Source organism: Erpetoichthys calabaricus, chromosome 1 (genome assembly GCF_900747795.2).
Source record: "Erpetoichthys calabaricus chromosome 1, fErpCal1.3, whole genome shotgun sequence".
In the NCBI taxonomy this organism is placed as follows: Eukaryota; Metazoa; Chordata; class Cladistia; order Polypteriformes; family Polypteridae; genus Erpetoichthys; species Erpetoichthys calabaricus.
The window spans coordinates 286,699,807-286,714,368 of record NC_041394.2 but is presented as its reverse complement, the minus strand read 5'-3'; the positions used below and the strand labels follow the sequence as shown (position 1 = coordinate 286,714,368).

General features: G+C 41.8%; 2 protein-coding genes across 3 annotated transcripts in view; one reads left to right on the top strand and one right to left on the bottom strand.

Moving 5' to 3' along the window:
* Nucleotides 1-14,562, bottom strand: part of LOC114662582 (NADH-cytochrome b5 reductase 3-like) — a 1,047,486-nt gene that overhangs the window by 80,662 nt on the left and 952,262 nt on the right. The gene's annotated exons all lie outside the window — the stretch shown is intronic.
* The window catches only part of polr3b (polymerase (RNA) III (DNA directed) polypeptide B), a 201,292-nt gene continuing 199,598 nt past the window's right edge, over nucleotides 12,869-14,562 (top strand). The window contains 2 exon segments of the mRNA XM_028816094.2: nucleotides 12,869-13,044; nucleotides 13,046-13,084. Coding sequence (XP_028671927.2) covers nucleotides 13,012-13,044; nucleotides 13,046-13,084 — 72 coding nt within the window. The 5' untranslated portion in view covers nucleotides 12,869-13,011.

Sequence of the window (14,562 nt, the reverse complement as noted above, 5' to 3'; positions counted from 1 at the left end):
TCCAGCTTCCCCGCAAAACTGCTTTGGATAAGCGGTTTTAGAAAATGGGTAGATTGATGGGTTTAATACTTTAACTTCAGTAGAGTTCCATTATATGCTTTATTTGCATTTTTGACATTCCGTATATTCCATTGCTAAGGTCTTTGCTTTATTTATACACTTTCTTTGTGTAAGACTAATCTACCTTACCTGATTGTTTGTGGAAACTGGACATAATTGACTCCAATACACTAATAAACAGTGCAATGTTCAGGTAAGTGTATTCCAGCATTGCAGAGAGTTTGCTGTAGCAGGTGCTATTTTACCGATTACCAAACAGAAGTTCCAATATTTAGTCATTAGATGCCAACTATTGCTTTGCTCAGGAACTTAAAAAATACAGCTTTTCCTGAAATACATATATTGAACAATAATATCTTTGCAATGATGTATTTATTTTACATTTCAAATAGCTTTGACCCTTTCTCACTATCCTTGATTCTTACAAAAATTCTAGTTTTCTAGGACTAGCCTTGGAGTTGTTCTTTACATTTGACAGATCTCTGAGTCCCAACAATTCTCCTGCTATGAAAACTTAATTTTACCTTTTATCAAACAACTCCAGGGTGCTCTTCTATTTCTTTGGAATACAAGATTTTATTACATCTCATCTTGGATGAATTTTCTGTGCTGTGGAATTCAGTGAAAATAGGCCAAGTTCAACTGACTACAGGCTACAGGAACAGTCTGCATGTCCTCTTTGGGACTGTACTACAATAAACTCCTGGATTGGCCTGCTGTCAGCAAGAGTAAGCACAAAACTTCATTATATCTTCTTGGAAATTTAGAGGAGAGTCTGAGAGACAAAATTACCTTGGTACACAAAGTTCTCATATATGCCATCTTAAAGTATCAGAAAGGTATTGCTTTAAGTTTCAGTCAATCTCATTAAAGGGGCCCTTAGGAACAACTAAATAAGGTCAGAATTACCTAATACAGACCTGACTAACTAAAGCCCTTACCGTCAGATTGAAGTTGTCACTCCACAGGCTCTAAAGGCAGATCATAGCATAAACAAAAGTATAATTCTTGAAAACCTGCAGAATAAGGATTAGAAAACTTGTAGGCCTCTGGAGCTTGACCTAACTATAGTTAGAACCATTTTGTTTAAATGGGGAAGGTTCTAGAGAGTAATCAATCTTTGGAGGAATGGCCACCCTACTAAAATGTCTTCAAGAGCACATTGTTACATCTGGGGATCTGCAGGCTTTCCTGTTTCACTTATGTTTTGAACACTGGATCTTTCCATAAAAGCAGGATAAAAGTCAGTTGTGGTTAACAGTATGGGGAGCCAAGAACACTACTAAAGGCCAACAACAAATAGTAGTCAGAATCAGGCAATGTTCATTATGAAAAGCTCAGAAATACAAATGTTAAGACAGTACTCAAAGTTGTGGCAAAACAATATTTTTGTGCAGGAGTCAAGTAATATAGTGATTAAAATTTTTAAACAAGTAAAAATTTAAAAACAAAAATAAAACATTAAAGTTTACTGAATTGCAACAACTTGTTACGGTTTGTGATTCCACCACTAGAAAAACATTGTGCAATAATGGAATCAACGCCAGGGCAGTCTGAAAAAAAACAAGTATGCTGTGTTTAGGTAAGATAATTACAGGGCCTATATTGTAACCTGTGGGTGTGATCTGAACAACAGAACGTGTTTGAATCTTAATTCTGACAATGGTACAGATGATCTTTATAGTTCAACCAATGCTAGGCCACAGGATACTTCTAAGATGAAACAGCCATACTAATACTACACTTTGATTCCTTTAATTAGACAACATATCCTGTATCTTAGAAGGTTAGTTTGTACACAAGCTTACAGTGGAGTAAATAACTTGATCAATAAAAGCTGATGACATCAAAGTCTATTGAACAACTTTACAAAGACTTACATATAGATCAAAAGAGAAAGGCTACAAAATGTAACCAATCTCGCCTCACATACTTTGGCACTGTGAACATACATTTTGGAAAACCTCACTATATAATGTGTTGAATTTTCACTGCACCAAGGCAAAACCCATTGCTCACTAAGAAAGATAGAAGCTCATCTCATATCTCATCTCATCTTTACCAAATTCTAGCTGGAACATCCTCGGAGGGTCTAATATAATGTTTGATGGACAAGTGGATCAAAAGTGGAACATAAGCCTCCGTTACATCTAGAAAAAAGCTAATAGCAGCAGTCAAGTATGCGGATGGTAATGTCGCACTTCTGTTCATATGTCGGTTCATATCAGAGTACAGGACAAAGCCTTTACAAGTTCAGAATGCTATTTCCATCCATTAATCCAGTGACAGACCTACATTGTTGGGGCCTAGGTACTTGAACTGTTTTTGGGGCCCCTTCTCAACTGGCAATGAGGTCTGGGTCACCACTGTTATCTTCTTTGGTGGGGTTGTTCCATAACAGATCTCCGCAAATGTTTTAAACATGCAGCCACCACAACTGTCAAAGTCACTGGACTGTGAATAAAAACATCCTTTGCCTTATTGTTTTCAAGTTGTGGGGGATGAAAATTAAAGTCACTTCTGGGGCCCTGAAGCTTAAGCTTAATTAGGTTCATAGTAGATGTCCCCCTTCATCCATCCACTCATCTTCTTATCCTGCCTATCTAGAACTGGGTTGTGGGGCAGCTGAAGCCTATCTCAGCAATCATCAGGCACAAGGCAGGAAAACCACTTGGATAGGGCACCAGCCCATCACAGAGTGAACGCAGACACAACACACACAATCACTGCCAATTTAGCAATGGCAGTCCACCTAACCTGCATGTCTTTGGAGTGTGCCATATAAGATTTATAGATTTATAAACAGCAAGTTAATTAAACTTTAATATTATTAAAGAATACATTCTCTGAGTTTTTCCATTAGCATAATTGTTTATCAAGTCAAATATTTAAGCTGTTTTGGTTAACAAAAGGTACCTTCGATTTGTAAATATTGTCCATGTACTTCAGAAGCAGGACATTATTTTGCAGATGGCATACAATAATGCATATGAAAGTTGCAAATAATTTTTTACCAGAGTAATTTTAAAATATTTAAGTACACCTATAGCCCGAGCTAGCTATTTCAATAACACAGCAACATAATTTACTTGTACAAATGACAAGACATTTTGGTACAATGTATGTATATTTTTGTCAATAGCCCTTGTTAAGCACGAAAATTACTAAATAATACTGAAGAGATTTTCAGAATGGGAGAAATTTTTCAAAATCGGGGGACATTGGCTTACCTTGGGAGGGGATTTTGACTTAATAAACCTTGAATTATTTCCATTCAACATGTTAAATTATAAGTACGTTTCTTTATAAGTCACTAGCTGAAATACCCAGCATTGTCCGGGAGGAAAAGAAAGTCAGTCAGTCAGTCAGTATCCGACCCGCTATATCCTAAGACAGGGTCATGGGGGTCTGCTGGAGCCAATCCCAGCCAACACAGGGCACAAGGCAGGGAACCAATCCTGGGCAGGGCACCAGCCCACCGCAGGGCACACACACACACACTAGGGACAATTTAGGATCGCCAATGTACCTAACCTGCATGTCTTTGGACTATGGGAGGAAACCGATGCAGACATGGGGAGAACATGCAAACTCCACGCAGGGAGCGACCCGGGAAGCGAACCCAGGTCTCCTTACTGCAAGGCAGCAGTGCTACCACTGCACCACCGTGCCGACCTGAAAAGAAAAAAAGTGTTTTTTTTTTTAATTGTTTGAGAAAAATATAATTAAAAAAACAACTATAAAAATAAATTAACAAACAATAAAGACTTACTAATGTCCTTGTCTTGCGGTCTTGTATGTACAGTATGTTATCATCCAGTTGACACTCAGAACCGGCCAACTCTATTTAATTTGAAAAGGAAGAGGGTTGGAATGTGACGTCACAGTCTCTGGTTACTATGTACATGTGACAGAAAGCCGCTTTGCGGATCCTACGAGATCGGTGTGTGCGCTTTGATGTTTGATGAATGGTTCGATGTGGTGAAGCAAAATGGCGACATACAGATGTATTTGTGGTGGTTTTATATTCAAGCATAATAACACGATACATTTTATAAGTCTCACATACCGTCTTCTGTGCCGTCTTTTTTTCTAGGGCTTCCTACGGTACTGACAGGAGCGGCAAACAGTAATAGATCGCCACACTGAGCACATTAAATGTATGATATTCCAACTCTCTGCACATTTAGAATCCTCAGATTTATACTTGATATCACTTTCATGATGAAATGCATTAAAGTATGTATGTTACATTTTACAGATAAATCAGTAATTTCGTTTAAATGATGAATACTGTTAATAATTACACACATGGCGGTGACAGTGGTGGAGCGTTAGCACTGCTGTCTTGCAGGGAGTCACATCGCTGATATTCCCTGCCTGGAGTTTGCATGTTTTCCTGCTTGGTTTCCTCAGTGTGCTCCGGTTTCCTTCCAAAGATATGCACATTTGGTTACACTAAAATGATGCTTGTGTATGTGTATGTGTATGTGTATTCACCTTGCGATGTGCTGATCCCTAGTCCAGGGATTGTTTCTGCCTCGTGCCCAATGTTTGCTGAAATGGACAAATCTCTGGACTGATGGATTTAATCTTTAAACATCCTTTACAGAGATATTGAGGTAAAGTGTCATTGGAATTTAATGGGTGTTCCCATAGACATAGAATTACTAGACGCCTCATGACCAGCAGCATCGTACGTTAATGTCACCGCCATATTGCGAGTGGCACTGCTGTGGAGTGAAGTAGTGGATAAAGATGCCTCATGCATGTGCTGCTTGGGATTATACAAACTGCTGTATGCTCCAAACCAGATCCAGGGGATTACATTTCATAGGTAAAGCTGAACAATTGTTTTGGTTATACAGTGCATCCGGAAAGTATTCACAGCGCATCACTTTTTCCACATTTTGTTATGTTACAGCCTTATTCCAAAATGGATTAAATTCATTTTTTTCCTCAGAATTCTACACACAACACCCCATAATGACAACGTGAAAAAAAGTTTACTTGAGGTTTTTTGCAAATTTATTAAAAATAAAAAAACTGAGAAATCACATGTACATAAGTATTCACAGCCTTTGCTCAATACTTTGTCGATGCACCTTTGGCAGCAATTACAGCCTCAAGTCTTTTTGAATATGATGCCACAAGCTTGCACACCTATCCTTGGCCAGTTTCGCCCATTCCTCTTTGCAGCACCTCTCAAGCTCCATCAGGCTGGATGGGAAGTGTTGGTGCACAGGCATTTTTAAGATCTCTCCAGAGATGTTCGATCGGATTCAAGTCTGGGCTCCTGGCTGGGCCACTCAAGGAACATTCACAGAGTTGTCCTGAAGCCACTCCTTTGATATCTTGGCTGTGTGCTTAGGGTCGTTGTCCTGCTGAAAGATGAAACCGTCGCCCCAGTCTGAGGTCAAGAGCACTCTGGAGCAGGTTTTCATCCAGGATGTCTCTGTACATTGCTGCAGTCATCTTTCCCTTTATTCCTGACTAGTCTCCCAGTCCCTGCCGCTGAAAAACATCTCCACAGCATGATGCTGCCCACCACCATGCTTCACTGTAGGGATGCTATTGGCCTGGTGATGAGCAGTGCCTGGTTTCCTCCAAACGTGACGCCTGGCATTCACACCAAAGAGTTCAATCTTTGTCTCATCAGACCAGAGAATTTTCTTTCTCGTGGTCTGAGAGTCCTTCAGGTGCCTTTTGGCAAACTCCAGGTGGGCTGCCATGTGCCTTTTACTAAGGAGTGGCTTCCGTCTGGCCACTCTACCATACAGGCCTAATTGTGGATTGCTGCAGAGATGGTTGTCCTTCTGGAAGGTTCTCCTCTCTCCACAGAGGACCTCTGGAGCTCTGACAGAGTGGCCATCGGGTTCTTGGTCACCTCCCTGACTAAGGCCCTTCTTCCCCGATTGCTCAGTTTAGATTGTCGGCCAGCTCTAGGAAGAATCCTGGTGGTTTTGAACTTCTTCCACTTACGGATGATGGAGGCCACTGTGCTCATTGGGACCTTCAAAGCAGCAGCAATTTTTCTGTAACCTTCCCCAGATTTGTGCCTCGAGACAATCCTGTCTCGGAGGTCTACAGACAATTCTTTTGACTTCATGCTTGGTTTGTGCTCTGACATGAACTGTCAACTGTGGGGACCTTATATAGACAGGTGTGTGCCTTTCCAAATCATGTCCAATCAACTGAATTTACCACAGGTGGACTCCAGTGAAGCTGCAGAAACATCTCAAGGATGATCAGGGGAAACAGGATGCACCTGAGCTCAATTTTGAGCTTCATGGCAAAGGCTGTGAATACTTATGTACATGTGCTTTCTCAATTTTTTTTATTTTTAATAAATTTGCAAAAATTTCAAGTAAACTTTTTTCACGTTGTCATTATGGGGTGTTGTGTGTAGAATTCTGAGGAAAAAAATGAATTTAATCCATTTTGGAATAAGGCTGTAACATAACAAAATGTGGAAAAAGTGATGCGCTGTGAATGCTTTCCAGATGCACTGTATTTGGCCATTAGAAAATCCCGTTTTATAATGTTAACTTTAGCTACGCCAGGCTAAGGTAGCAAAGCTATGCATTTATGTGCTCAAATGAGCCTCCAAACAACGTTTTGGCTAAACGTATTTAGTCACTAAACTATGTAGATTGTTGTTAGCTGTTAACATTTCTCAAACTTTGAAAGTTTCCCAAATAAATCCACCTCAGGAAGCAGTGGGAGGTAGCCCTTAGACAGGATTTTGAGGAAGCTGTCCTGTGATGTGTGCCATACTAGTTTGGTAACAGATGTACCGGCATCATATGATGAAAGCTACCACTTGCTCGCATTAAAAAAACAAAGGAGATTTGAGGATTCCTTCTCAGGGTACAGTCAAGGTGGTCAAAGTAGCTAAGCGTGTTATCCGACAGTCGACATTAGGGCAAGCTGTCAGTGTATCTTTGATCAATCAGTTTGTTCGGGCTGAGAGTGGTTCAGATGATGTGTTTTTTCTCAAGGAGCACATTGAGGAAACACAGTTTGAAATTGGCAACCATCATTTTATGCTCATGTCTTTAGTTGTGTCTGTCTTCCACAAACTAAGGCAGCACCATATTGCCAGACTGAATACTCTCAAATTACAGACGTGGCAACACACGGAAAAGGCTATGTAAGACAGTTCTGTTTCATGGATTTTAGATCCTATCCTGTATATATTTAAGTAACCACATTGTGTGTGTGTGAGAGAGAGATTGAGAGAGGAATGAGTGAAATGTTTTCAGAAATGATTAAGTCAATTTGTATACAATAAAATTGTTTATTTTTGTCATTGAGTGTATCATTTCACTGTTAAAAAGAAAGACAAACAAAGATAAACTGGCAAGTAACAGTCAAAAGTCACAATTGGTATGCCAGTTGAAAAGATAGGTTTTTAGAATAGTTTTAAAATGTGTTACTGAATCGAGCAATGTGAGACGCTCGAGCTCCCATAGAACAGAGTTTGATGTGTGGTACAGAAAATAGAGCTGCAGAGGAGGATCTGAGTGAGCGAGAGGGGAGTGCAAGTCTGTTGGAGATCAGTGAGGTTGTGGAGAGCCTTTAAACGTTAAGAGCACTATTTTGTATTGTATTCTGTAGTTAACAGGGAGCCAGTGAAGTTGAGAGAGATAGGTGTAATATGTTCAGTGGATTTAGAACAGCAGGTATTATCCTGGCAGCAGAATTTTGAAGAAGCTGTAAGCGATGGATAAGTTTTTGTGGGATGCCAGATAGAATAGCATTACAGTAATCTATACGTAGGTGACTAGGGCATTAACCAATACTTCAGTACTGTGTTGCATAAGAACAGGACAAAGTCTAGAAATGTTTCGGAGATGTAAGAAGGCAGTCCGTGAAATCTTACTTATATGGGAGGAATTATTTATTAATAATAATAATAATTATTATTTAATAATTGTCATTATTAGTGTATAAATGGATATAAATAATTGTATTTAAATGATTCGCCAAAATCTGTTTTAAGTAAACGATACTGTTTTAAACGTTATTGTTTTTTCATCAGAAAACCCGGTTTCCACGTTTACCTGTATTAAGTTAAATGGCACTTTTCCACTCGCAATATGGCGTACGCGCTGACTTATCGTGTCAACTGGGCAACACAGTGAATGCGGCGTCTATCTATATATGTCTATGGGTGTTCCAGGCAATTCACAACATAGCGAAGCGGAACATGTTCTCACTGCCACTTGGTGGATTTCTCCAGATTTACATAAAGTGAGCGCGGAAGTATAAACAGTACAACGGTTGTATAGCAGGAGCGTCCGCTGCAGCATGCGTCGTGTTGCCTTCACGCGACGCGATGCATGCTGCAGCGGACGCTCCTGCTACGCATGCGTTGTAGTATTTATACTTGTGCGCGTACTTTGCGTACATCTGGAGGAATCCACCAGGTGACAGTGCGAGATATTAACACGATGAGAACAGGTTCGGCTTCGCTGTGTTGTGAATTGCCTGGAATACCCATTAAATTCCGATGACACCTTACCGCAATATCCGTGAAAAGGATGTTTGCTGATTAAATCCAGGGATGTGTCCATTCCAGGAAGCATTGGGCACGAGTGAGAAACAATCCCTGGACAAGGCCTCGGCTCATCGCAAGGTGAATACAAGCACACACATACACTAGTGTCATTTTAGCGGCACCAAATCTGCATATCTTTGGAAGGAAACTGGAGCACACTGAGGAAACCCAGCAGGAAAACGTGTAAACTCCAGGCAGGGAATATCAATGACGTGACTCCCTGCAAGAAAGCAGCGCTAACGCTCCGCCACCGTGTCACCCCCATGTGTGTAATTATTAACAGTATTCATTATTTAAACGAAATTACCGATTTATCTGTAAAATGTAACATACATACTTTAATGCTTTTCATCATGAAAGTGATATCAAGTATAAATCTAAGGATTCTAAATGTGCAAAGACTTGGAATATCATACATTTAATGTGCTCAGTGTGGCGATCTATTACTGGCGATTCGCTGCTGTCAGGAGCAGAGGAAGCCCTAGAAAAAAAGATAGCACAGAAGATGGTATGTGAGAATTTTAAAACGTATCGTGTCATTACGATCGGGAATATGCGACGCTTGAATATAAAAGCACCATGAATACATCTGTATGTCGGCATTTTGCTTCACCATATCGAACCATTTATCAAATATCGAAGCGCACCCACCGATCTCGTAAGATCCGCAAAGCGGCTTTCTATCACATGTAGATAGTAAACAGACTCTGACGTCACATTCCAACTTTTAGCACATTGCGTCCCCCGACTTTTTGCTGGTACTGCAACTCGCGCACGCGTCCCGTTAATTTCTGAGGACCTGCTCAGAGGACGCATCAAATAAATGCTCAGAACGCGTGGCGGCCATGATGCGGGCGCGTATGTGTTCTGAGCGTGAAGTATAAATGTGCAGATTTGGTTACACTAAAATGACGCTAGTGTATGTGAGTGCTTGTATTCACCTTGCGATGAGCTGATGCCTCGTCCAGGGATTGTTTCTGCTTCGTGCCCAATGTTGGCTGAAATGGACAAATCTCTGGACTGATGGATTTAACCATTAAACGTCCTTTTCAGAGATATTGCGGTAAGGTGTCATCGGAATTTGATGGGTGTTTCAGGCAGTTCACAACATAGCGAAGCCGAACCTGTTCTCATCGTGATAATATCTTGAAACTGCCACCTGCGGGATTTCTCCAGATATACGTAAAGTACGCGCGCAAGTATAAACAGTACAACGCTTGCGTAGCAGGAGCGTCCTGCTGCAGCACGTGTCGTGTCGCGTGAAGTATAAACCTGGCGTTAGGAGGTTTCCTTTTGCTGGTGTGCTTGACTCGGTTTGCGTATCATCGGAGCTGGAGCCCTCACACAGATCTACGTCTCACGTCTGGGCTGGACAGACACACACACTTGCACGCGTAGAACTCTTATTTAATTTCAAAAGCAACAGGGGCGTGGTGACGCTCAAAACCTAAAGAATGCTGGCAGTCACCTCCAGTTTGCCCTCTGGTGGTCGTTCTGAATGTCAACTGGATGATAACATGCATACAAGACCGCAAGATCACCCCCCACCCTACCCAGAAGGAGGTGGGTTAGGGGTGATTTCACCCGACAGTCTTTTTAGTCGACCAATGAGAAACGTGTACCAGGTTTCATGAAAATCGCTCCAGCCGTTCGGAAGTGATGCTCGGAAAATACATACACACATTGACTTTTATATATACTGTATATATATCCATCCCATCCATCCATTTTCCAACCCGCTGAATACCGAACACAGGGTCACGGGGGTCTGCTGGAGCCAATCCCAGCCAACACAGGGCACAAGGCAGGAACCAATCCCGGGCAGGTGCCAACCCACCACAGGACACACACAAACACACCCACACACCAAGCACACACTAGGGCCAATTTAGAATTGCCAATCCACCTAACCTGCATGTCTTTGGACTGTGGGAGGAAACCGGAGCGCCCGCGGAGGAAACCCACGCAGACACGGGGAGAACATGCAAACTCCACACAGGGAGGACCCGGGAAGCGAACCCAGGTCCCCAGGTCTCTCAACTGCGAGGCAGCAGCACTACCCACTGCGCCACCGTGCTGCCCCTATATATATATATATATATATATATATTAAAAAACAGATGTTATGCCATTTTACCTGAGGATATGGCCCAACTGAAAGGGTCGACCTAAAAGGCCACAAGCTCCCTTTTCGTATTCATTCTCTATGCAGACATGTGTCCACTGAAAAACATTCAGCTGAGGAATCTAAGCATTACGCACATCCGAATCTGTTCCTCAGTAAGTCGTAGTCAGGACGGCTGATGGAAAGGGTCCTTATGGATGACACTGCAGTTGTGACTTGATGGGCTGGCTACTTTGAGCAGCTGTTTAAAGCGGATCCTCCCGCTAGGACGTTGGATATCTCTGGGTCCACGGTTCTTGAGGCTGGTCCTCCAATTAGTTGTTAACCTCTCGATCTCACTGAGATTGCACAGGTGGTGAACAGCTGAGGAGAGGAAAGGCTGCAGGGGTCTGTGGTACTCCGGGGTGCACTTCTCCAGGCTGGTGGTAAACGCTGTCCTCACTGGAATTGCATGCAATCTTTGCTTCCATTTGGGAGATAGGCATCATCCAACTGACTGGAAAAAGACCTTGTTGTTCCTATCTGAAAGGGAAGGTGATAGCCTGGTTGTGCAACAACCTACAGGGGGATAACACTGCTCTCGATGCTGGTTAAGGTCCTTGCTGTTTGTCCTCAATAGGATCTGTGATCACTTTTTCACCTACCAGCAACCCAGAGCAGTCTGGTTTTACACCTAAGAAGTCTACCATCAACCGCATCCTAGCACTGAGAGTTCTCATGGAGCGCAAATGCAAATATTAGCAGAGTTTCTTTACAGCCTCTGTTGATTTTCGTAAAGTGTTGACTCAGTTGATTGAGGTGGCCTGTGGGACATCCTGAGACTTTGCAGGATCCCCTCAAGGTTGCTGGATATTATGGCCTGGCTGTACACTGGTACTGTGAGTGATGTGCAGAGTGGAGGCAGAACCTCTCAGTTTTTCCAAGTTAATTCTGGGGTTCGTCAGGAGTGTGTTCTTGCTTCTACTGTTTTCAGTGCTTGCATGGACTGGGGTGTTGGGCAAGGTCGTGTGGTCCAGCGGCTGTGAGGCATCTGTTGGCAAAGAAACATTCACTGATCTTGACTTTGATAACAATGCTGTGATCTCACAGAGTCAATGAGCGAGGAGTCATTGAGGTGTCTGGGTTTGTGAGTAGCCTGAATAAAAATAAAGATCCAGTCTTTAATGACCTCTTAGCCACAGCCCATCAGCAGTGTGGTCTGTCTGTGGAGAGAGTGTCAACCTTGTCGAGAGGTTTACTTAGCTTGGCAGTGACATTCATGTCTCTGGTGACTCTTCCTATGAAGTCAGTAGACTGGGAGAGCATGGGGGGGTTATGAGGTCACTGGAAAGGGGTTTGTGGCGCTACCGATATCTATGCAAAGGATGAAGGTGAGTGGTTCATCGTGTGTGAGTGCTTTAAACACGCTGTACCAGTGCATGCTCCCCTTCCTGGACCTGTGGAAAGTTAACATGTATCTACAGTATTTGTGGTTTGGTACTTTTATTGTTCATAATGGCTCTCAGTTTTGTCTTATTCCCTCCTCCCCTTCTGCCTCCAGGGCTCCAGAGTGCACCCCATAACAGAGCCTGCCTTCTTAAAACACTAGAATCCTTGCCAAAATTGAATTCTCCCTGATCACCCTACTACTGTATTCCTTACATACCGGAGGAACCTCCACTGTCCTTATCACCGCACCAATTGCCCGCTGATAACCTCCTTTATTTTACAGATGTGTTAATTGGTGGCACTGATCCTGCAAAGAGTCATCACTGCACTCAGCCAGTGTTTTTATTTGTATATCAAATTGCATTGTTTGTCTTATCCACATTGTAAAAAGACATACATTACGCCATAAGGCTTAAATTTTGTATCCTTTTGGTTTGAAAGGTTCTGAACGTAAACAAGTCAGTTTTCATTTATTCGATTACAAGCAGGGACCCGATCAATGTAGTTTATTCAACGTGCCTTTTGATGCATTCGTGAAGACTTCTATATACATATTACAATGATATATCATTAAGACACACCTATTATATACGGCTCGAGTCAGCCGGATTGAATACACAGTGCCTAAAAATTGCTCCGCCGGAGTACCTAGTGCCCAGGAACTCTTTTTGTCTACGCGCTTTGTTTCCGTTGGTACCGTTATATATAATGGACCATGTACTTTTTCACGTGTTGAAGTGTTTGACCAGTGCAAGAGTGCGGCAAAACGAAATAATGTATACGTTGCATCTGTAGACATTTTTCTTGTTTACACTTTGTTACCGTTGTTAGAAAAATGGATATACTTGCTGAAGAATTTGGTGATTTGCGCCCCCGAGGAGATGGCAGCGCCAATAAACACAGTGGAGGTAGGCATGTTGGCTATATTTACAAAATATATGATACTGACATAAACTCCTCCTGTCTATGAAACTGCAATGGAGAAAAGGTACTGACTGAAATTGGACACGTGATTTATTATATGCACATTAAAATTGTTCTCATAAAGAAATCAACTATTGATGCCAGTATCCGTGTCCTTTTCTGTTTACGATACTTTTTTAAACATGTCTTCAGAACTTTGACACATTGACTTTCATGTTCATTTATATAAAACGTAGCAATTTCTCGGGCTATGCACGGTAAATCACAGTCTCTCTATATCTGTTGTCGTATATGATGTTGCAAAAACCGACGGTACTGTTTAACCTTTCCATTACTGTACATTGCATTGCATTTCATTTATTTAAGTGACTGACGCTTTTATCCAAGGCGACTTACAACATCATAATACGATTTGTTACGTTTCTTTTGGAATTCCAATTGGAGCACTGGCAGGTCAAGTGACTTGCTCAGGGTCACACAGTGTCAATAGCAGGAATTGAACCCCACAACATCGTTTACAGGCATGAGACCAATAGTTAAGGAATACACAAGGTTAAAAGGATCATAACTGTGATGTGTAGAGAGTACAGTGGAATTCTTTCCAAACATTCATGTCACAAACTGCTTTGTTTGGACAAGTCATATAGGAAAACCAAATGGCAATTAGAGAAAAACAAGAGAAAATGACCCCCAATAGATTATTTCAGTGCTTTTATACTAAAACAGCTGTCAAGGAAAATGTGAATTTTATTAGGAACTAGTTGATTACCCAGTGGCTTCGCTCACTGAGTGCAAGGGAAAAAAATAAAATGTAGTCTATAAGTTATTAAACAGTAAAACATTAACATTTTAGAAGTAAAGATACATTGAGCACTACTGGAGTGGTTTCGGGTAAAGTACATTTTAAAGGCGCTATAACACAACAGGTAAGTAGTAGATCCCTTGTGAAAGACGTCTACACGACCGCTGTAGTATAGAAATGACATTTTCTATGTCATCGTCCAAATTTGTGCCTGACAACCTTGCACTACATGCCTGTGATTTACTTGTTATAAATAATTAATCACAAAAGCAAGCTTAAATGTTGTGGGGGTTTTAGTGATCCAAACTTACCTTAAGGGACAGTAAGTAGTTGTGCAGGGCAATTTACAAACAGAGTCCTGCTTCGATGGCGCTGATTACACTCATTTGCAAAGATTTCCACTCTACCAGGAGCCGACGGGGGACTTGAAGTGTCACAAAACAGTGCGAGAAGAGAGGACCTCTGCCCGAAACTGCGAAGCTGTCAACTCGGCGGAGCAGCCCGACATTCCGTGCCTCCCAACGTCCACTTTGTTCTCACGACCCCTCGCAGCTGAAGGCAGTCTTGTCTTCACATTGTTTACAGCTCGGCGCAGTTAAAAAGTAGAAAGACGCAAAGCTGTTTTCCTCATCTCTTCTACTATCAAGTACTGCCAAGTAA